A 24,392-nucleotide genomic window follows, 5' to 3' on the forward strand; every position below is an offset into this window, starting at 1 on the left:
CAGTGATCAGTAAATGATCACTGCAATCAGTGACACTGTGACTGGGAGGGGGGGTGATCGGGGGGGGGGAGGATTTGTGTACCTACATGTCAGTGTAGTGTTTGGTGCACTTACTTTCTGTGTTCTCCTCGCAGTCTGGTCAAAAAGACTGCCCCGAGGAGAATGACATCTCTTCCTCCCTCCCTGTGTTTACTATACACAGCGGGGGGAAGCTTCTCATTCGCCAGGAGCGATCGAGAGCGGGTGGCCAGAAACCAACGGCCATCCCCTCATCCCGGATCGCTCCTGCAGTGAAACGGACCGCCGGATCGAGCGGGAGGGGGTCCGATCGGACCTCCCACCCGCTGGAAGGCGAGCACGTACATGTACGTGCTTGTGCCTGTCGGTGCCATTGCGCCGACGTACATTGCCATGCGGCGGTCCTTATGTGGTTAAGGAAAAAAAACTTACATTTAAATGCCCGTTAATGCAGCCTTGTCAGTGTCATTTGCAGCCTTGCATTGCAGCCTTGTCAGTGTCTTTACTGTTTAAAAATGGCGCAGCCGAGATATAGTGCGAATGTCATGTGTAACTCGGCAGCGCTCGGTAGCTCTCGGCCGTTCTGAGGCTTTCGGCTATTCGAAACGGCAGGGGATCGGCGTATAACATGCACCCACTATTTCCCTCTGATTTTAAGGGTAAAAAAAGTGCGTGCTCTACGCTGTAAATGCGGTATATGCTTTTTTTTTTTTTTTTTTTTTACTTTTCGTAGGAACTCAATCAGTGTGGTGTGTGTGTGTGTGTTTTAACCTTTTTACACTGCCTACAATTAAATGCTGAGACTTCACTGTACTTCCTATGAACACTTGGCTTATTATTCCAAAGTTCATTCTATATTTAAATTGGATGAATAGCCAAGTTCATGTTGTAATAGTTTCTTTAGTCTCATTGTGGCATTATGAAATTCCCTTTGCAGGATTATATCATGCCATGTCATGTATGTGCCCATTTTTGAAACATTGGTCCTGCAGTATGAACGAGGCCTAATCGGGTTCGTCTATCCATTTTTAAGGTGGACCCTATCAGACCATCCATTGCTCTCAATGGAGGGGTGGATGTCACGGACATGTGTCCCCGAAAAACAGACAAAAATCGAGATTGGTTCCCCATCCGTCTATCGGCTTGGATGACATTCGGATGGAAACAGGCTGGTGGTCCATTTCCATCCGGCAGCCCATAGTGGGCTGTGTTCATGTCCTCTGCATCAGCAGAGCGGACAGGGACCTGTCATCCTACTGCTCAGCAGGGATCCATGGAGAGGCATATCCACTGGAGGACTCTGCCTTTAGTTATACTTTTAACTGTAGGCATCCTTGTATGAGTTTTTTCATAGCATAAATGTTTCCAAATTATAAAATCATATACCGAAAGTGAATTTTTACTGGCGTCTAGAAGCTCACTCCTATCTCTGAGCTATTCCTCCCACAGATACCAATGATGGGGTACTATTTCCTCCCCCCACTGATGCCAATGATGGGGCACTATTGTCAGCGATGACATGTCCGCTGACATCTGACCCACTCCTATCTGAAAAAGTGTGACGGAGTAAAAACTATTTTTCCATCAGTCGTCGGACCGGGTGACGACTGACTCTATGGTCCGTCCTCATCCGATCCCCCATACCATAGGGGAGAGCGGTGCTCTGACAGGTCTGTGATGGAGCGATCCCCCCGCTGAGCAGAGCGTGCTCCATATACGGACACGTCCGTGTGAAGGAGCCTTAAGTTATACTTTAAAATAAACTGGAGAGTAGTCCAAAGCCTTTGAATTTACACCTTAACACCCATATTAGATGGGTGATCTGTTCCAGTGATACTTTTGTCAGTGAAAAAAATCACATTATCCTGTGGATTTACTTCCATGGTGTTGGAACCAGGGATATATCCCTAGAAATTCTTCCTGCCGCAGAAAGGCCACGGCACACTAGTGACTGTAGAAGAGATTTTTAACCTCCTTCAGGTTAAATTCCCTGGTAACGTGTAACTGGCTTTAAAGTAGGTAGTGCAGGGGTCTCAAACTGGCGGCCCTCCAGCTGTTGCAAAACTACAAGTCCCATCTTGCCTCTGCCTGTGCGAAATCATACTTGTAACTGTCAGCCTTGCACTGCCTCATGGGACTTGTAGTTTCACAACAGCTGGAGGGCCGCCAGTTTGAGACCCCTGAGGTAGTGTGTCTGGCTACAGTATGTCTCCATCTACAAGGCTGAAGTTTGTCATGGTCATCAGCTGCATAGAATAACATGAGTAGTTACTGTAGCAATTCTGTAGCTAGCTGAAAAAACTGCAAAGGCAACCAACTCCTTCAGAGTTCAAGCTACATAGTGCTGGTACATACAGGGTACATGCTTGTGAGGGATGCGTTTACCCACACAGGGATAAACAAGTGTTTCATGCAACCCTCGTGTAGGCAGTCCCATTCATGTCAGGACACAGCTGCTGCTCTCAATTTGACAGTTGTGCAGCTTTACGGCCCCGAATGCACACACTGTGCAGCTTCTGCATCCCAATTGATGTGAATATAACCGTACAGGTAAGTCGCCCTCGCTCAGGTGTACGATGTAGTGAATGAGGCCTTATTGAGTGTAGTTTTTTTTTTTCTAGTAGTCATAGAAATTCTATAGCTGAGTGAGCTATATACAGTGCCTTGAAAAAGTATTCACATACCTTGAAATTTTCCCCACACAAGTACTGGTGCCTGCTTTCTGGTATGAGTATGAAGATTGGGCAGCCATTGTGGGTATTATTTTTTTAAAATTTTTTTTCTTCAAGTGTTACTAAACCAAGGACCCTGCATTCGCTATATCTGGTCTCCCACAGTACACACAACATGAAAATGCAATCATTTTCAAAAAATAGAAATGCTAAATGCGTTTTTCTCATCAGCAGTATATAGCAGTCTTGTGACTTCTATCAGTGTCTTTCTGAGCATTGGTTAAAGCTTGTAGGAGGAGTTTTCATTCTCTGACTGTCCTATGAGGCTGCAGGACACCTGACCCTCTGTCTGGACAGTGCTGATTAGCCCTGTGCCAATCACATGCACTAGCAAGAACAAAATTTAACTCTAGTAATACACACGCATGTGCAGAGTGCCCCCAAGGCTCTGTACTATCAGCAGATGGATCATGGAAGAAGGAGAGGATCAGAGAAGACAGAACATTTTTTAAGTAAGCATTCAGAGTTGACATTTAGGGAGATGCACTTTGTGTTTGTGTTGCTCACTGTGAAGGACCCATCGATTGGATTCTGGCTGGGTGGGGTAGGACATTTCTTGGTATTGATGTTGCTTGTGCCAGAGGAATGACATACGTAACCTCTCTGCTTTACAGATCAGTGTTTACTGATGTGATCATCACACTCTGGAACATCTTGGTGTTGCTCAAGCTTACATTATGTAAATTTATATTTCTAGATTTTTATTTTTATTTTCTGGTCTGATGACAAAGTGAGAAGAAATCTCCCCAGCCAGGACACAGAAGTAAAAACCATAGTAGTTTTAACACTATACCACTCACAAAGAGTTTTGGCTGGAGTGATAATTCAACATCTGTGGAACCTTGTCTGGCATTGGTTACACTTTTTTCTGTTTGCGTTGCTACAGACAAAAAGAAGCCGCTCCTTATTAATCTGAGTGACAGGCAGCATATAAACAAGGATCTCACTTATGCTACTATTCCAGTAATACGGAGCGCCTATTAATAGCTGCTTTTATTATCGTCATGTTAAAGCAATGAACACATCAAGCTTGAACAATTCAGATCGCTTCTGTTTTAACAATCCAACAGTAAAAGCTTTGTTTATTAACCACTACAATACAGGGCACTTTCACCCCCTTCCTTCCCAGCCCAATTTTCAGCTTTTAGCGCTCTAGCGCTTTCAGTGACAATTGCGCGGTCATGCTACACTGTACCCAAATGAAATTGTTATCATTTTGTTCGCACAAATAGAGCTTTATTTTGGTGTTATTTATTCACGACTCCGTTTTTTTTTTTTTTTCGATATAAGCGCAAAAATAGCGGAAATTTGGAAAAAAAACAATATTTTCTTTTTTCTATTTGAAAAGAAATCCAATAAAATCAAATTTTGTCATAAATTTAAGCCAAAATGTATTCTGCTACATGTTTTTGGTAAAAAAAAAATCCGTTAAGTGTATAATAATTGGTTTGTGTGATCACAGACATATGTACGCAAATGATCATGTACATATGTGTGCAGGTGATCACGTACATATGTGTGCAGATAATCATTGGGACATGTGATTTTAGTGGGACATATGTGGGGGACATGTTTTTATTATTAGGGACATGTGTTTTTATTATTTGGGGACATGTATGTTTTGGGGACATGTGTGTTTTGGGGACATATGTGGGGACTGTGTTTGTACTGTGTGGTGTGTTGTGTGTTTACACTACACTGATGATCAGTGAGTAAAAAGCTGTAAAAAGCAGCCCATACTCACTGATCATCAGCCGGCTGCAGCGTTCTGCTCTCCTCTCCTCAGCGGTGACTTCCGTGTGAGGAGAGGAGAGCCGATTGCCTAGCAACCGGCTGTTTGTTTACATCACATGACGGCCGTGATTGGACACGGCCGTCATGTGATCAGGAGGGCCAATCACAGAGCCCTCCTGCCGATCTGAGATGTGCCGTGTCCGGGTGACACGAGCACATCGGGATCGCGCCGCTGCGCGGGCGCGCGCGCGATCCCGCTACTCCTGAATGACGTTCCTGAGCGTCCTATCAGGAGTAGACGGCTCCCACCCGGCCGTATATATGCATTGGTCGGGTGGGAAGTGGTTAATAATCATCAAATAGCTGCACAAGACCGACTTTCTTTTCTTCTGCCTGGGACTTGGGTTTAAAGTGGTTGTAAATGTTTTATCTAAATGCATTATGTGCATTAAGATGAAAAACCTTCTGTGTGTAGCAGCCCCCCCAATGCTTACCTGAGCCCCATCTCTATCCAGAGATGTGCATGAGTGCCTCCGCTGTCCAGGACTCTCCCTCGTGATTGGCTGAGACACAGCATCGGAGCCTATTGCTCACGCTTCTGTCAATCAAATTCAGCCAATCAGGGGAGAGGGGGCTGGGGTGAACCATGGCTCCATGTCTGAATGGACACACGGAGCTGCAGCTTGGCTCAGTTGCCCCCATAAGCAAGCTGCTTGCTGTGGGGGCGTTCAACAGGAGCGAGGGGCCAGGAGTGTCAGAGGGACCCGAGAAGAGGAAGATCTAGGCTGCCTTGTGCAAAACCAATTCACAGGGCAGGTAAGTATTGCATGGTTTTTATTTTATTTTTTAATTTTTTTAATGGATAAGAGGCTTTCATATCACTTTAAGGGCAGTGTTTTGTTTTTTGTTAGCTGTCATTTTAAGTGGAGTCAAAAAACAAAAGCATGAGTTTTACACAATCATGATGAGGCTTCAGTGCACAGTGAAAAGCCGGAGTATGGATGTCCAGACTTCTGGCCCGTACACACACATTCCGAAAATCGGACGACCAATCGTTCGGGTTTTTTTTTTTTTTGCATGCTAGTCACATATTGAAAATGGAGAGGTTTCTAAAGTTATGAAAAATCTCGTACGACAGAATAAAAAATTGGAAGTGATGTCATGTGTTGTAATGTATTTGTATTGTATTTTTGGACGACAACTGTACTGATTAAACAAATATTGTATGATCTGGTATCAAATGAGTTTTCATACTTGTCCAATCGGATAATATCGAATGACCTGTTGTGATCAGCTCTGTACTAATGATCCGATTATCGTACAATTGCTTTGAAATCAATATTTTTTATACGATTTTTGGATCATGTGTATGGGCCATTAGGCTGTGCGTGACATAAACCACAAATAATTTACCGATTAAAACACAGCTACATTTATTTGCAAAAATGCTCTCTTTTTATTGCAATTTGTGCATGTCACTCATCGATATTGCTCTTCTCCTCCACTCTGCACAGGCTGGGTTGTGGGTGGGACTAGGCTTCAGCCGGTCACATGACATTGCTACTTCTCATTCACAACTTCTGCCCCTAGTTGTGCAAAGCAGAGCGATCATTTTCATGGGTATAAACAGCATACGTTTATGCTGCTCATTGAAATTATTGAAACATTTGTGAGTCAAAGTTTCTCACTCACACTGAACTCTCAAGTCTCCGTAGAATGAGGGATCATTCTGGACATCCCATCTGTCTCCTGATTCAGATAAAGCAAGTGTGTACCTCCAGTGTGAGAGACCTGTGTGTGTCGTGCTGTCAGTGGAGAGTTCCTCTGCTGGTCGCTGTGCAGACTGACTGCCAGTGGAGGGACTGCTGCCCCAGTGAGGACGATACTAACTACATATCTGACAGCATGCTTGTGATATGAGGAGCTGCTATTACATGGAATGGAACAGAGCACTCTGTGCCAAGATGCAGCTTTTCTTTATTTTTTCTCAGAAACCTGTGCGGCTATGCCACACCATGGTGACATTGCTGCACAGGATAGATAAGGCTGCTGATTGTTGACACCAGGTAAAAAGTCCAAATAATGAGCAAAATCAGGTATTTTTTTTTTTTTTTAAATGACTACAACATTTTAAAAATAAAGAACGTGTAAGTTTTACTATTTTAATAGGGAGCCTTTTATGATGGATTTTTTTTGGGGGGGGGGGGGGGGGGGGATTTATTGGCACTTTAAAAATAGATGTTTTGACCTAGAATCCTAGATCCTCTGCTTGCTCACAATTTATATTTCCAAACGTTTTATGTCATTTAGTTAAAGTTGTTTTGAAGACTGAAGGTTTTAACCTAGGCGTGCAGGTACCCCCACAGCCCCCCCCCCCCCCCCAAAATACTTGCCCAAGTCTGATTTCGAACCAGCAATGTGCACAAGAGCAGCTTCTCTCCCAGCTCTCTGCCTCCTCATTGGCACAGATAAAGAACGGGAGCGATTGACTCCCACTGCGTTCAATCACAGCCAGTGAGGAGGGAACGGGGCTCAGTAACGAGCATGCACAAAAGTCCCTATAAGAAACAGGGACACTCAGCAGGGGGGAGGAGCACGGAGCGCTGATGGGGGACCTGAGAAGAGGGGGATTGGCGTTGCTCTGTGCAAAACAATTACACAGAGCAGGTACTTTTTTTATTTCATCTTTTAATATCACCTTTTAAACTAATTAATTATTTAAAATTCTGTTTTTTTTTTTTTTTTTTTTTCCAGCCTTCTGTTGAGGTTCACAGATGACACTTTTGACCCAGAACTTGCTGCTACCATTGGTAAGTTATTTTTCAGGCTGTATTACTTTTTGTAAAGGTACCTGTAGACAAACATAGATTGGACTAATTATAAAATCTAATTTGATCGCTATGATTAAACTCATACACACCCCTTTCCTGAGACACTTGGCTCCAGATGTTTGTCAGCACCTTCTCATTCAATTACTCACATTAACAGGATCGTTTTGCAAGCTGTCCATGTTCATGGGCCTGTTGGACAACCATGATGGTAAAAAACAGAAACCGAATCTGTATGTAATGAGCAAATATGGTTTCCCTCTTAAACCTATTATTATTATTCAGGATTTATATAGCGCCAACAGTTTGTACTGTCTGCCCTCATGTTGTAAAGTGCTGCACAGATACATTTCAATACAGGAGGAATTGGAGGGCCCTGCTCATATTTATTTATTTTTTGTTTATCACCCGTTGAGGGGCACGGCTTAAAGATAATTAAGGAACCCCATCTTTATAATGCTGCCTAGAGGAGCTATTGGACACTAGACCAGTGTTTCTCGATTCCAGTCCTCAAGGCCCCCAGCAGGTCAGGATTTCCCTCAGATGAAATGGCTGTGGTAATTACTAAGGCGGTGAAACTGATCAAATCTCCTGTGCAAAATAATGGTAAGCCAGAAAATATGACCTGTTGGGGGAGCCTTGAGGACTGGAGTTGAGAAACGCTGCACTAGACTCCTAGAAAACTGAAAACCAATCAGATGCAGCCGCTGTTTTGAATGTTGACAAGGCTGGCTGTCAAAGTACAATAGCCACAGCAGGAGATTCATTCATACATTATGTATAGTGTGGATGAAGTGCAGTTGCTCTAGATCCAAGGGGAAGCTCTGCTGATTTCTATCATCCAATCATGCAAGCAAAAATTCAGTTTTTTTTTTTCCTTATGCCCCCCTTGGATCTACAGCAACTGCACTTGTAGTGCACCATGGATTTGCCTTTAGTAAATCAACCCCCCCCAAGTGTTTTTACCAGTAGCACTTTTGTAAGTATCCAATATTTATCCATTTTATTTGTTCAAATAAATCTTTTGCGGTAATGCACTAGGTGCTTGCGCCTTCCTCTCTCCTTGTTTTTACGTATTAAATCAAAGAGAGAGCTGCTCCATAAATAATACTTCTACAAATAGGGCTTTATTCTCCTTATCCAACTCTGCTTTCATCCATGAATAACACCTAATGGAAGAACGTGAAAGGACTTGTCTATTCATAATAAGTCACACATAGATCTATTGTGTCATAGTGCAGGGATTGAAAAAAAAAATAGCCACTTATTTGCAATACAAATTCTATAACTATGATTTATTTTGTAGGTGTTGATTTTAAGGTGAAAACCATTTCAGTTGATGGTAATAAAGCAAAGTTGGCAATTTGGGTAAGTACAAAGAAAAATAGTTTGCCTATATGAAGTGGGTTTTTTTTTTTTGTGTGTGTGTGTTTTTTTTTTTTTCGTTTTTGTTTTTTTTCAAGATGCAGCAAGAAACATTCTAGAATCAGTAGGTTATAAAGGGAGCAGAGCAACTCTGACAAGTGCTGCAGTGATATAAAACTGATGGCGCTGCTTGCCACAAATCTTCAAGAAATCCAATCTCACCAGTACATTGTATGCTCCAAAGAGTTTTATTCACAGTACAAGCAACATTTCACAGCAAATAGTGATACCACACAGAGTCCATTATATACAGACCAATCAGAGAGCCTCCTCCCACAAAATACATGACTACTCCCATAGTGATACTTAAAGTGGAGTTCCACCCAAAAGTGTAACTTCTGCTCATTTGTCTCCTCTCCCTCTCTGGTGCCACATTTGGCACCTCTCGGGCTGGAGGGGGGGGGGAACGGATACATGTCTTTTACAGGCATCCTGTCCTCACTTCTGGGAGGGCAGGCCACGACGCATTAGGTCAGCTCGGCTCCCTTCTTCCTCCTCCTTTCCCCGCTGCTGGCCCAGTGGGAGAGTGCAGCGGGGCCTCGCGCATACGCAGTAGGGGCCCAGTGTAAAGCCATAGTGCTTCACTACTGGGTTCCCTCACTGGCAATGGTGGCGGCAGCACCCGACAGCTGATAGAAACATCACCTACGTCAACATTGCTGGACTCCAGGACAGGTAAGTGTCCTATTGTTAATAGTCAGCAGCTGCAGTATGTGTAGCTGCTGGCTCTTAATATTTGCAGGGGTGGGCAGACCTCCGCTTTAAAGTGGTTGTAAACCCCATTCTTGAACTCTGACATGGACACATATATCTGTAGTGTTACTTATCTCTCTAGCTTTCTCCTGCTCCGTTCCTCTGTTATCAGCATAACATCTAACAAGTTCTCTGACACTTGAGATAAAGCAGCTGAAAATTTGTGTCAGGGAGGGAACTTAGAGCTAGATTAGCAGGCAGCTTACCTATTCACAGTACAGCTCTGCAAGTTTCTTCATTCTTCTGCCTATGTGGGGTGGGGGTTGTTCCTTTCCTCCAATCGGCTCATACACAGTGTATAAGACTTCACTCCCAGGGCTGAAGGAGGAAACAAAATTTCTAACATGCACTTCCTAAAGAGTGCAGAAAGCTGAAGACAAATGATATACCTGTAAAACTTGTAGCGAGATTTTTCTTTTCTGTGTATCATCTGAGGCTGCTCATGTCACTGGGTATATTTTGAGGGCTTACATCCACTTTAACAATTACATAAGCTAGTAGTAATAAGCACCCTGAAATCTCCCCTTCACCTGGGCCAGTAGATATGGTTCTCAGGGTGTGTGTATAAAAAAAAAAAAAAAAAAATTATATATATAATATATTATAGTGTTGGTGCCATGGGCAGCTGGAATTTCATGTGCTGTATGCGCCATTGTCAAAACCAGAGGCTATGAGAAAGAAAGGTCTCCTTTTAGCCATACATCTGAACAATCCCTCTGATCGATGTTCATGGCAACCTCAACCTAGACTCCAACCAGGCCATGCCCTCAAAGTGGTTTGCTCCGTCCCTCAGCTTAATCAAATTAAAACAACTCGTTTTGATGATGGTTTGCTTCGGATCTGGGTATGGTACACACATGAAAGTGTTAAACTTCCTGCTGTCATTTTCATGGTGCAAACGGTGCCAACACTGTTATGAGTTGCAAAGTCCACCTCTTTTTCACTTCATTTTTTGTATTACTGTATGAGGCCTGAAACCCCAACCGTGTCTGCTGGCCCATTTGATAGAGGGATTCATGGTGTTTATTAACTGGATGAGTTAATCAGCTAATTACTATCTTTGCAGGAGTGGTTAAGCATCATGGGAGGGTCTGTGCCTGTATTTAAGGAGCACTATGCTGTACTTCTGTCACTGCCTACCTGATGAAGGGACCATGTGCTCTAAAACATTGCTTGTACTGTGATCAGCAATAAAGCTCCTTTCTCAGCATACAATCCTAATGATGTTCGATTTGCTGAAAAATTCTAGAATCTGACCCATTTTAAATGGAACCTGTATTTCGAGAAATCTGTGTGCTCTCCAGTTTAAAAATATGCTAGTCACCAACTCTGTATGCTGGTTAGTTATGATTTCCTAGCTGCATACTTGTTCTGGTTTTGAGAATTGTGACACTTGTGACACAAATGTGCAAATGCTGATTTATTTCTGTTGGCACTGTTGTGATATAGCATTTTAGTTGCACAACTATTCTATAAAAGATTTGTGAACAAACATCCACACTTAACCACTTCCCGACCGCCGCACGACGATGTACGTCGACAGAATGGCACGGGCAGGCATAAGGGCTTACATGTACGTCCTTGCCTGCCCGCCGGTCGGGGGCCCGATCGGGCCCCCGCCCGGTGCCTGCGGCGGTCGGTATTCGTTCGGGAGCGATCCCGGACGAGGGGACGGCCATTCATTCATGGCCACCCCCTCGCGATCGCTCCCGACGAATGAAAATGTCCCGTGACATCATTTCCTCTCCTGTAATGTAAACACAGGAGAGGAAGTGATGTATTCTCTCCTCAGTGTCTGTATTTTTCGTTCCGGCACCGAGGAGAGAGGTTCGGTGAGTTGCACCAACACACCACACATACAGTAGAACATGCCAGGCACACTCACACCCCCCCTTTACCCCCCGATCACCCCCCAATTACCCCTGCCCCCCCAGTCACAGTGACACCAATTGCTTTTTTATTTTTATTTTTTATTTTTTTTGCATTGGTGTCATTTGTGACTGTAATAACTGTTAGGGCAGTTAGGGTTAGCCCCCTTTAGTTCTAATGTGCCCCCCTAACCCCCCCAATAAAGGTTTAACCCCGTGATCACCCCCCGTCGCCAGTGTCACTAAGGCTGGGTTCACATTGCAGCGGTTTATGAGAACGAATGTGATTCGCACCGCACTGCAGTGCAAATCACATCCGATCTCTGTGCGATTCGAGTTCAGCCATACAGATAGTATGGCTGAATTCGTGTCGCACCCGCCGCAAATTCGCACGGGACCCTTTTTTTGGCCCGCAGCAGAATCGGATCGCATGGGTGTTCACACCATGCGATCCGAGTTTGCAGATCGCACTGCGATATGCGAACTAATCTGGGGGTGTCATTAACATTTCACTGACACTCCCAGCAGTTCGCATAGGGCAGTGTGAACTGCCGCCGGGAGGCATGCGATGCGGGAACCCGCCGTGGATTCATGGCGTTCCCGCATCGCTCCAGTGTGAACCCAGCCTAATAAGCGATAGTTTTTCTGATTGCTGTATTAGTGTCACAGGTGACGCTAGTTAGGCAGGTAGGTATTTAGGTTCGCCGCAGCTTTTTATAGCGCCAGGGACCCCCATATACTACCGCATAAAGCCCCCTGATTGCCCCCTAGTTAACCCTTTCACCAGTGATCACCATATAACTGTTACAGGTGACGCTGGTTGGTTAGTAATTTTTTTATAGTTTCAGGGCACCCGCCATTTATTACCCAATAAAGGTTTAACCCCCTGATCACCCGGCGGGTGTCATTTGTGACTGTAATAACTGTTAGGGCAGTTAGGGTTAGCCCCCTTTTAGTTCTAAGGTACCCCCCTAACCCCCCCCCAATAAAGGTTTAACCCCGTGATCACCCCCCGTCGCCAGTGTCACTAAGGCTGGGTTCACATTGCAGCGGTTTATGAGAACGGATGTGATTCGCACCGCACTGCAGTGCAAATCACATCCGATCTCTGTGCGATTCGAGTTCAGCCATACAGATAGTATGGCTGAATTCGTGTCGCACCCGCCGCAAACTCGCACGGGACCCTTTTTTTGGTCCGCAGCAGAATCGGATCGCATGGGTGTTCACACCATGCGATCCGAGTTTGCAGATTGCACTGCGATATGCGAACTGATCTGGGGGTGTCATTAACATTTCACTGACACTCCCAGCAGTTCGCATAGGGCAGTGTGAACTGCCGCCAGGAGGCATGTGATGCGGGAACCCGCCGCGGATTCGTGGCGTTCCCGCATCGCTCCAGTGTGAACCCAGCCTAATAAGCGATCGTTTTTTATGATCACTGTATTAGTGTCACAGGTGACGCTAGTTAGGCAGGTAGGTATTTAGGTTCGCCGCAGCTTTTTATAGCGCCAGGGACCCCCATATACTACCGCATAAAGCCCCCTGATTGCCCCCTAGTTAACCCTTTCACCAGTGATCACCATATAACTGTTACAGGTGACGCTGGTTGGTTAGTTATTTTTTTTATAGTTTCAGGGCACCCGCCATTTATTACCTAGTCTCACTAGTGTACCCCTAAATTTAGGGGTGTCTACTTTCCAAAATGGGGTCATTTGGGGGGGGTTTGTGCCATCTTGGCATTTTATGGCCTTCAAAACTGTAACGCCCTTAGAAAGCCTGAAGGCGGTGCTTGGTTTTCGGGGCCCCGTACGCGGCTAGGCTCCCAAAAAGTCCCACATATGTGGTATCCCCGTACTCAGGAGAAGCAGCAGAATTTATTTTGGGGTGTCATTTCACATATGCCCATGGCATGCGTGAGCAATATATCATTTAGTGACAACTTTGTGAAAAAAAAAAAAGTTTGTAATTTTCCCGCAACTTGTGGCAAAATATAAAATATTCCATGGACTCAACATGCCTCTCAGCAAATAGCTTGGGGTGTCTACTTTCTAAAATGGGGTCATTTGTGGGGGTTTTGTGCCATCTTGGCATTTTATGGCCTTCAAAACTGTAATAGGTAGTGAGAAGTGAAATCAAAAATTTACGCCCTTAGAAAGCCTGAAGGCGGTGCTTGGTTTTCGGGGCCCCGTACGCGGCTAGGCTCCCAAAAAGTCCCACATATGTGGTATCCCCGTACTCAGGAGAAGCAGCAGAATTTATTTTGGGGTGTCATTTCACATATGCCCATAGCATGTGTGAGCAATATATCATTTAGTGACAACTTTGTGTAAAAAAAAAAAAAAAAAATTTTTTTATTTTTTTTTGTCATTATTCAATCGCTTGAGGCAAAAAAATAAAATATTCAATGGGCTCAACATGCCACTTATCAATTTCCTTAGGGTGTCTACTTTCCAAAATGGGGTCATTTGGGGGGGTTTGTACTGCCCTGCCATTTTAGCACCTCAAGAAATGAGATAGGCAGTCGTAAACTAAAAGCTGCGTAAATTCCAGAAAACGTACCTTAGTTTGTAGATGTGACAACTTTTGCGCAAACCAATAAATATACAATTATTGACTTTTTTTTTTACCAAAGACATGTGGCTGAATACATTTTGGCCTAAATGTATGACTAAAATTGAGTTTATTGGATTTTTCTAATAACAAAAAGTAGAAAATATCATTTTTTTTTCAAAATTTTCGGTCTTTTTACGTTTATATCGCAAAAAATAAAAATCGCAGAGGCAATCAAATACCATCAAAAGAAAGCTCTATTTGTGGGAAGAAAAGTACGCAAATTTAGTTTGGGTACAACATTGCATGACCGCGCAATTACCAGTTAAAGCAGCGCAGTGCCAAATTTACCAGCAAAATGGTCCGGTCTGAAGGTGGTTAAAGTGGTTGTATACTCAATTTTTTAACTTTTACCTACAGGAAAGCCTATAATAAGGCTTACCTGTAGGTAAAAAAAATATCTCCTAAACCTGTACGGTTTAGGAGATATTCCCCTCGGTATGCGCCGCTGACTGCAGCGGCGCATGCGCACAAGGGGATTCTCGGCCTGAAAATCCGGCAGTGGCCGGCCGGCCGGAATGAAATCTCCCGCGCGCAAGCGGCCACTCACAGCGCCAGAGCCGCGATACCCGGAAGAAACGCCGAGGGAGCATGTCAGCTCCCTCGGCGTGGATCGGGCCAGATGTCGGGGCCTCGTTCTAAGGTAAGTATTTGCATACTAGCTCATTATGCCTTTTGCTTTGCAGGTGTTAAAAAATAAATAAATTGCTACCGCTTTAATGGTCAGTTAGATTTATTGAATTTCTGCAGCTCCTCTACAGGTCACATAGTAACAATAATACTTGTGTAGGTACCTTTTTTTTAGACGATGCCTTTTTAGAAGATTAATATTTCTGCCAAGGCTGTCACTATTGGGGCCTATTTAGACCAGTGCAGTGTGTTGCAGTAGCCATGGAAGCATTTCATTCTTTTGCATTGGCGTGGCCAATGCATCGTCTGATGTACATGTGTTTCAGCTCACTGTTGTGCAGTGTAACGCAGTACAATACATTGTAATATCATTTTTACATGTCCAATTTCTGGTCTGTTTTGGTGCATCACAGTTAGCCCTTGTACACACGGTCGGAGATTCCGACAACCAAATCCGTCGGATTTTGCCTGAAGGATTATGTCCGAAACTGTTGCATACACACGGTCGGACGAAGTTGTCGGGAAAATACAATCGTTCAGAACGTGATGACGTTGTTTCGTTTACGACGGGGCTACGTTCAGGCTAGTAGCCAATAGCTTTGATGTAGGAATTTTGATCTGAGCATGAGTGGCACTTTGTCCGAATGGAATTCTCTACACATGATCGGAGTATGTCCGATCGGAGCATTTTGTCGGAAAATATTTCCGGCAAGTTGGAAAATTTGGTCCGACGGATATTCCGACGGAAACAGTCCGATGCAGACCACACACAGTCGGATTATCCGACAAAACGCTCCGATCGGACACATTCCATCAGAATCTCCGATCGTGTGTACACGGGCTAAGGGATTGTGATAGAATTAAAGCGGACCTCCTGCGCTACAGATCATTGAATCCAGATTTAGTAAAGATATTTCTTAACTATGTTTTATCCTGCTTTACCACACTTCACATTTGTTATCTTCACTTTTATATAAGAATGCCTGACTGACTGTGTGTTGCCATAAAGCCTCAACCGCAATCCAACTTGCAAAATATCAGTGGCACATTGAAAGCTTGATCTGGTTAATGACCATTTAGAGACAGCAAAGTATTCTGCCTCTGTTAACTAAGAAAGTATGCACACTTTCTTCTCTCTATAATTGAAGGAAATGATTTATGAAGGGATGTGGAGCTTTACAGGCATTGCAAACCTTCCTACCTGCTCCTTGTGCTTTTCACCTGCATAAGATTTACATTGTGTAAATTCATGCTGTCATTTGTTGGCATGTACGCAGAGTCTATAGCAGAGTAAATCATCACATTTCTGTGTCAGAAATGTCTGTAGAAATCTGTGGCGTGGCGCTGCAGAGATAAATGTATGACCTCTGTAGTCTAAGGCCTCTTTCGCATGGGCGATCTGTTGAGGTCTGCCTGTCAGTTGTTCAGGCAGACCTGATTGTAAGGTCCATGCATTTCTATCGACAGGTGGGTGTAAATGGACTTGTGTCCGGTTGCACCTGCCTACCTCCAGGTCTGATCCAGTTCGCAAAAAAAAAAAAAACAGAAAGGGATCGTTCTCTTCCATTTAGGCAGATCAGATTGTAGGGTAGTCTGGTTTAATCCCACAACAGAGTCCATTTTACTCCCGGCCACCCATAGAGCAGTGTGAGCTCTGCAGAGACTGAGCGGGCACGGATGTCCTCTGCTCCAAGATGTATTTGTTTCATAAAACATTTGATACAGCACAGAGAAATGTCTAGGGATGCATGTGACCCAAGACATGAAGTTGCTTATCCCACTGGTAAATGGGGACAAGGTGAATTACTGCATGGACATAAGGAGTTGATCAACTTTGACACAACAAACATCATCTACAACATGTGAGTTAATCTTTACAGGACAAGGCAAACAAACAGTATGGGGATTATAAGTACACTAATACAATAAAACGATGAAAACATTTGACAGTGTACAATGCCTTTAAATTGATTGTGCACAGAAAGTTCATATTGCGCTAACAATGTTTGTTAGACCAACTTCTACAATGAACAGGAATGCATGGGTTTCAGGAGAGAAGCTGTTGTCCAGCCTGAGCATGGGATCTGAAGGACACAAGGATAGGTCTACAGAATAAGACGTTCTTACAGGTTCCACAAAGTGCCTGAACTTCACACTACTTGTTACCTTTTTTGTAGGACAGATCAGTTTAACATGAACCTGATGTTTTGTCTTTTCTCTTGAGCAAATATTTGATATCAAACAGCATTAGATAAATTTTCAGTGCAAAAGGGGAAAGGGAATATATGCCAAAGTACACATAACGTAAGTTTAATGGTATGTGAAAAGATATACTTCAGGAAATGTTAAGAGATGGGCCTTAGAAGGAATTTATAGAAATCTAATCAACAGGTGGTCTTGGCTAGGTGTCGTATAAACTGAATCTATCTTCTTCCTGTATGCATTCATAAGTCATGAAGATGTTTTAACATAGCTCCCAACTGTCCCTGATTTGGAGCAATGTCCCTCTTTCTTCCTCATTTGTCCCTCATTTTGGTCTGATCTATACAGTTGTATATAAAATGCACTATTTATCTTTCAAAAAGTGTTTCCACGTGCTAAACCTTTCATCCAAATTCGAAATTGCTGCATTTGCAGTATAAAGGTGGTTAAAAAAAAGCACTTGTGGGTTAACTAAGCTTGTGTTTTTTTTTTTTTTGCCATAAGTGGGCGTGTCCTATGCCTGCATACTTTTGCTAATAGTTGTCCCTCATTCCCGTCTCAAAAAGTTGGGAGGTATGTTTTAAGGATCCAGGGCCCGTGTGCAGTTATAGCGATTCTTTGCCCTGTGTTAAAAAAAAAATTAAGTCAACAGCTAAAAATGCTGTAGCTGCTGAGCTCTGTGCTCATCCAAACTGCTTCTTCACCGGTCTTTGGGTTCCTGCGGTGGAATGTTTACTGTGGGCAGCTGACTTGGATTCCTTGCAGCTTCACAGTTCCCTTCCCACTGTGCAAGTGTGAGCTGCGCTTTGTGAAAAGTCCCGCAGCCTTGTGTGTCCCAGAAGGATATGGGGGGTGAACTTTTGGTGGATCGCCGTGGGTGATCCAACCGGAAGTGGGAGCAGGTGCCTGTCAAAAAGGGGCAATAACAGAAGAGGAGAGTGGGTGGAGGGCATAAAGCAGAACTTCCTGTTTAGGGTGAAGGTCAGTGTTTTGTGATCTATTTCTGATGTTAAAGTGGAAGTTGGCAGATCATCCCAGTTTGCATGTTTGTCAGTGGAGGGAGGACAAGAAGAGCAAGTAGATGCTGAGTGGTGGTGTCTAATGCTTGTTCTCTGTTTCTATCTTACTCAATTTACACAGAAATATTTGTTTAGTTGATTACTGCATATATATATATATATATATATATATATATATATATATATATATATATATATATATATATTCATTGTAAATAAACAAATCGGATATGTTGTACATGTGGGTAATGATGTTTACAAAATGGTAGCGTGAGCTTTACATTGCATAATAGTTACTGCACAAGTTCATTTGCCTCTGCCGCAGGAAGTATGAAAGACCTTATTGGGTAGAGGAAAAGCACTTATTCTGAATTTGCAAAGCAGTGCAAAATGCTCTGGTAATGCGCACATTCAGGTGCCTATGTACTCTGTATGGTGACAAACTGTACAGGCACCATATGGCTGCCAAATGATTTTTCCGGTTAACCACTGTTGTATGAACATGCTTGTTTGTTTGGGTCTGTGGAACATGTAGGGGTTCACCCCCAGCCTGTCTTGGGATGGGAACCAACGTCAGTCATTCTGAAAAATCAGATTTCGGTCAAGCTGTAACAATATCTTAAAGTGATTATAAAGGCTCAATTTTTTTTATATTTTTTTATATTCAAATAGCAAATGTGCTCTAATTATCTGCTCTGTGCAATGGAATTGCAGAGTGGCCCCAATCCTCCTCCTCGGGTCCCCCAGCACTCTTTGCTGTTGCTCTTCTGTGTCTGCTCCCACTGCAAGCCGTTTGGTTACATGAGCTGTGAGGAGAGCATGAAAAAGCCCTTGTATCATTGGAGTAAAAACAAAGTCCGAGTTTGACTAGAGAAGAGTTCGGAGGATGCCACTCATAACTAGGCAGCTAGCTTTTAGCGAATGAGAAGTCGGCAGCAGCCTCAAGGTTTCTTTTAAAAATGATTACTGTATGTACTCAAGTATAAGCTGAGTTTTTCAGCACTGTTTTTTATGCTGACAAAGCCCCCCTCGGCTTATACTCGAGTGAGGGTGCCAATCTGCAGCTGTACCTGTGATTACTAAAACAGCGGGTGATAGAGGAACACTGATACATTGCTGGGGAAACTATCGGTGTTCCGTCTATCACAGACGGGGAGGAGACGGAGCTTTGTCTAAATGGACGGCCGCCGAACAGACTGTATGACACACTGGTTTAGTTATCACAGGTACAGCTGCAGATGGACACAGTGAGGCTGCAGATGGGCATTGTATTCCCAGTAGCTGCTGCATTTCCCACCCTAGGCTTATACTCGAGTCAATAATTCCCAATTTTTTGTAGTAAAATTAGGTGCCTAGGCTTATATTCAGGTCAACCTATACTCATGTATACAGTCAGGTCCGTAAGTAAGTATTGGGACATCGACACAATTCTAATCTTTTTGGCTATATACACTACCACAATGGATTTAAAATGAAATTGCCAAGATGTGCTTTAACTGCAGACTTTCAGCTTTAATTTTGAGGGTGTTTAAATCCAAATCGGGTGTAGGAATTACAATAGTTTTGTATATGTGCCTCCCACTTTTTAACAGACCAAAAGTAATGGGATAGATTAACAATCACCCATCAAACGTTCACTTTTTAATACTTTGTTTGCAAATCCTTTGCAGTCAATTACAGCCGGAATTCTGGAACACATAGACATCACCAGACACTGGGTTTCATCCCTGGTGATGCTCTGCCAGGCCTCTACTGCAACTATCTTCAGTTCCTGCTTGTTCTTGGGCCATTTTCCCTTCAGTTTTGTCTTCAGCAAGTGAAATTAATGCTCAATCAGATTCAGGTCAGGTGATTGACTTTGCCATTGCATAACATTCCACTTCTTTCTCTTAAAAACTCTTTGGTTGTTTTCGCAGTATGCTTCAGGTCATTGTCCATCTGCACTGTGAAGTGCCGTCCAATGAGTGCTATAGCATTTTGCTGAATCTGAGCAGATAATATTGCCTGAAACACTTCAGAATTCATCCTGCTGCTTTTCTCAGCAGTCACATCATCAATAAATACAAGAGAACTCGTTCCATTGGCAGCCATACATGCCCACACCATGACACTACTACCACCACCATGCTTCACTGATGAGGTGGTATGCTTTGGTTAATGAGCAGTTCCTTTCCTTCTCCATACTCTTGTCTTCCCATCACTCTGGTACAAGTTGATCTTGGTCTCTACTGTCCATAGGATGTTGTTCCAGAACTGTGAAGGCTTTTTTAGATGTTTGGAAAACTCTAATCTGGCCTTCCTGGTTTTTGAGCGTCACCAATGGCTTGCATCTTGTGGTGAACCCTCTGTATTCACTCTGGTGAAGTCTTCTCTTGATTGTTGACTTTTACACACATACACCTACTGCCTGGAGAGTGTTCTTGATCTGGCCAACTGTTTTCTTCACCAGGGAAAGAATTCTTCGGTCATCCACCACAGTTGTTTTCCGTGGTCTTCTGGGTCTTTTGGTGTTGCTGAGCTCACTGGTACATTATTTATTTTTAAGGATGTTCCAAACAGTTGATTTGGCCACACCTAATGTTTTTACCATCTCTCTGATGGGTTTTTTTTTGTTTTGTTTTTTTCATCCTAATGATGGCTTGCTTCACTGATGGTGACAGCTCCATGGATCTTGTATTGAGAGTTGACTGTAACAGATTCCAAATGCAAATAGCACACTTGAAATTAACTCTGGACCTTTTATCTGCTCCTTGTGAAAGGGATAATTAGGGAATAACACACACCTGGCAAAGGAACAGCTGAGCAGCCAATTGTCCCATTACTTTTGGTCCCTTAAAAAGTGGGAGGCACATATACAAACTGTTGTAATTCCTATACCGTTCACCTGACTTGGATCTAAATGCCCTCAAATTAAAGCTGAAAGTCTGCAGTTAAAGGATATCTTGTTCGTTTCAAATCCATTGTGGTGGTGTATAAGAGCCAAAAAGTTTAGAATTGTGAGCCGATGATATTTATGGACCTGTGTGTGTGTATGTATGTATATATGTATATATGTGTGTGTATGTATGTATGTATGTATGTATGTATGTATGTATGTGTATATATATATATATATAAATTTTTATATTATTATTATTTTCTCTAATTGTGTACTATTGAAGTTTCCCTAGTTGTATTTTGTAGTACGGGTTTGTTTGCTATGTTTATCTGATAAGCACACCTCGGGCATCCCTCCCCTAGGGCAGACTAACTTACAATTGGATATTGTTCTCTGTGCAACATAAACTTCAGGGAAAACTCTTTGCTTGACTTGACCCTTGCTAATCTCACTGTACAGTATAGTACATTCTGTACAGTGTGGTGAGATACATTTTCAAAATGTCTAATCATTTAACACTTTAGGGGTGTTAGAAATCCTAATTCTTCACTTTGACAAGGTTTTAAAGTATAGACAAGACATTTTCTGAAGGTTGAATGTTCAATAAAGTATTTCAGTGGAGAAATGTTACAGGTGTAGGACATGGATGTGAGTTACCACGTTTTTTCCCTTGTGTCTCTTAAGTGCAGCGCATGCTCCAGAAAGGCATGAAAAGTCTGCATTCAGATAAAAGCATTCATTTCATTTCCTGCGTGCTTTTTATTTGTCTTGGGAGATGGGTATTGCTCAGATGTTTGCCCTTCTACCAAAATGTCAACAAGTTGTCTGTGTCCTTGTCTTCTAATGGCCCTAACGTCAAGCATGAGAAAATTCTGGTCAGGATGCACACACAGATGTAGCAAGAAAAGCCCCAATCTAGTGGCTGATGGGGACATTGAATTCTGTGGGTAACCAAAGAACATGGGGTTTTGTCCGAAGAAGATATATAGGGGTGCTGACCGTTCTGAATATTTCTGTGAAACGGTTGTAAAATTTCAGTGCACTTTTTGTGAAAGGAATGATTCCGAGTAGAAAACAAACAAAAAACCAAAAAAAACACATTTATCAATCATGTTGACAGAATTATTGCAAGGTTACAGCCCAAATCCTAAATTTTCCTCCGCTCTAAAATCACAATGTGCCTTAATGAGACATAACCCTGACCACTGGCTATTCAGAGTGAAAATCTCTCATTTTCCATAATAAAATGTTTAAATCTGTCTCGGAACTTTGCAAACTGTCAAATATGGCTGCCCAGAAAAACTTGCTAAAGGAGATGCAGCCTGACCTATGACTAATTGGGGGGAGATTTACTAAAACCTGTGCGCACAGAATCTAGTGTAGCTGTTCATGGTAACCAATCAGCTTCCAGGTTTTGCTAGCAAAGCTTAATTGAACAAGCTGAAGTTAGACGCTGATTGGTGCATAGCTGCACCAGATTCTGTGTGCACTACTTTTAGTGAAGGCCCCCCCAATTTGTGTTGCTAATGTGTGACAAATGTTTCCCCCCCTTTTTTTTTTTTTTTTTTTTTTTTTTTTGTTTTCAAGAAGGCAGTGTTCTAATTCACTGTATTTTTGTTGGTGGATTTTATGGGTCCTTATTTCTCATCTTACCATGACTTTTTTCATTGGTTGTAGTGATACTGTTTGTCCACTAGATGGTGGTATGGTACAATATATAAACGCAGCTCGCTTGTTAAAGTGACTTTTTTGAAGATAAATTATATTATCTTTATTTTGTTTTATAGGATACTGCTGGACAAGAACGTTTCCGAACCCTAACTCCAAGCTATTACAGGGGTGCACAAGGTGTTATATTGGGTAAGGAGTGTGAGTGTGTGTGTGGTTTGTTTGTTTTTTTTTGTTTTTTTTAATTGATGGCACATTAAGAATTCTGCTTTTTTTAAAGTGATTGTAAAGGATTGTTTTTTTATTTTTTTTTTAAATGGCAAACATGTCATACTTGCCTCCACTGTGCAGCTCGTTTTGCACAGAATGGCCTCGAGTACCCTCTTCTGGGGTCCCCCGGCGGCTCTTGTGGCTCCTCACTGGAACAGAAAACCCCCTAAGAGAAGCGCTGTCCCAGAGGGATTACCTTGCGGGCGCGCTCCCGAGTCCAGCATTTGCGTCCACAGACACGAATGCCGGAATCTGCCCCCCCCCCGGCGCCCACATCATTGGATTTGATTGACGGCAGCGGGAGCCAATGGCTGCGCTGCTATCAATCTATCCAATCAAGAGTCAGGACCCCATGGAGAGAGGGACAGGACAGCGTGTCACCCGCCGAGGAGATTAAGGGGCTCAGGTAAGTAAAGCAAGGGGGCTGGTGACTGCCAGGTGTTTTTGCACCTTAATGCAATAAGGTGAAAAAAAACATGATGGTTTACAACCCCTTTTAAAGTGAATATAAACCAGAAACTTTTTATTTAATTTTTTTATGTTAACGCATTCCTTGAGGTAAAAATGTTTAGGTATCTGTATCACTCCTCATCCCTTTTTTTACTTACCTGAGCCCTCATTCGATTCAGCATTTGCCCATCTGCAGCACTTCTCTTCTCACTTCCTGGTCTCTCAGGCTTTGTTGAGGCAGCAGGAGCCAACGGCTGTCAATCAAAGCAAGTGATTGGGGTTGTCTGCATCTATTGACTCAGAAGTGAGCCCACACAAGTGCCCCCCATAGAAATCGTCTTTCAATACTGGCATGCCTTAGAGAAGATGAGCCAGGAGCACCAGCAGGGGGACCAAGAAGAGCAAGTCCCATGCTCTATTGCATAGAGCAGGTAAGTAAGATGCCTGCTTGTTTAAAAAATAAAATAAAATGTACAATCCCTTAAATGCACAAAATTGGATTTAACTTGGAGCATGTAAATTGAAATACAGTGCTATTTAAGTTCCCTTTATTCAGTATCTGTCATGGGGATGTCTCTCCTTCTTCTTCTTTTTTTTTTTTTTTTTTTCTTTTCTTCTTTCTTCTTTTTAGAGGTATTGACAACTAGCCTGCCATCAGGCTGGTGGTTAGATGTTTGAAAATGGGATTGGAGATTCTAGAATTAGAAGATGTTTTATATGTATTTTGGTGCTTTTTAGCTCTGTCATATTCTGTTCCCCTTGAGAGCCTCAAATGATGGACAAATATTGTGCGTTTGTGTGCGTGTATTTGCATTTATTAATATTATTGGCAGTATCTGTGTGTTTGAGTGTCCTACATATCCTGAGTTTTGTTGGAGACACAGCACATACTATACCACTAGTGAAGAACATGCCTTTTGTTGTAAATCGTTTCTTATAGGGGTGTTTAAGTTCAGTTGTAGAACAGCAAGTTATTCATTTTTGAAAGTGCTTTAATGCTGAGTAGATTTAACACCAAAGAGAATACAAGGAAAGGTATTTATGAAAAATCTATATAGGAAAAGCTTGGAGAGAAAAGAGTAGTCATTGGTATATGAATGGATCTGTCTGCTGAGTTTGAAATACTTGGGACACATTGCGATAGTTTGATCCTATAGGACAGGGATCTCCAAACTATGGCCCTCCAGCTGTTGCAGAACTACACATCCCATGAGGCATTGTAAAATGCTGACATTCACAGACGTGGCTAGGCATAATGGGAATTGTAGTTCCTGAACTGGAGGGCCAAAGTTTGAGCCCTGCTATAG

General features: G+C 42.9%; 1 protein-coding gene across 1 annotated transcript in view; it reads left to right on the forward strand.

Annotated features, from left to right (window-relative positions):
- The window catches only part of RAB18 (RAB18, member RAS oncogene family), a 57,427-nt gene that overhangs the window by 23,639 nt on the left and 9,396 nt on the right, over positions 1 to 24,392 (forward strand). The window contains exons 2-4 of the mRNA XM_077491032.1: positions 7,239 to 7,294; positions 8,619 to 8,680; positions 22,485 to 22,557. Of these exons, the coding sequence (XP_077347158.1) occupies positions 7,239 to 7,294; positions 8,619 to 8,680; positions 22,485 to 22,557 (191 nt within the window). The remainder of the gene's footprint in view (positions 1 to 7,238; positions 7,295 to 8,618; positions 8,681 to 22,484; positions 22,558 to 24,392) is intronic.

This window comes from Lithobates pipiens, unplaced genomic scaffold (assembly GCF_037356315.1).
Source record: "Lithobates pipiens isolate NorthernLeopardFrog02 unplaced genomic scaffold, aLitPip1_a1.2 Scaffold_19, whole genome shotgun sequence".
NCBI lineage: Eukaryota > Metazoa > Chordata > Amphibia > Anura > Ranidae > Lithobates > Lithobates pipiens.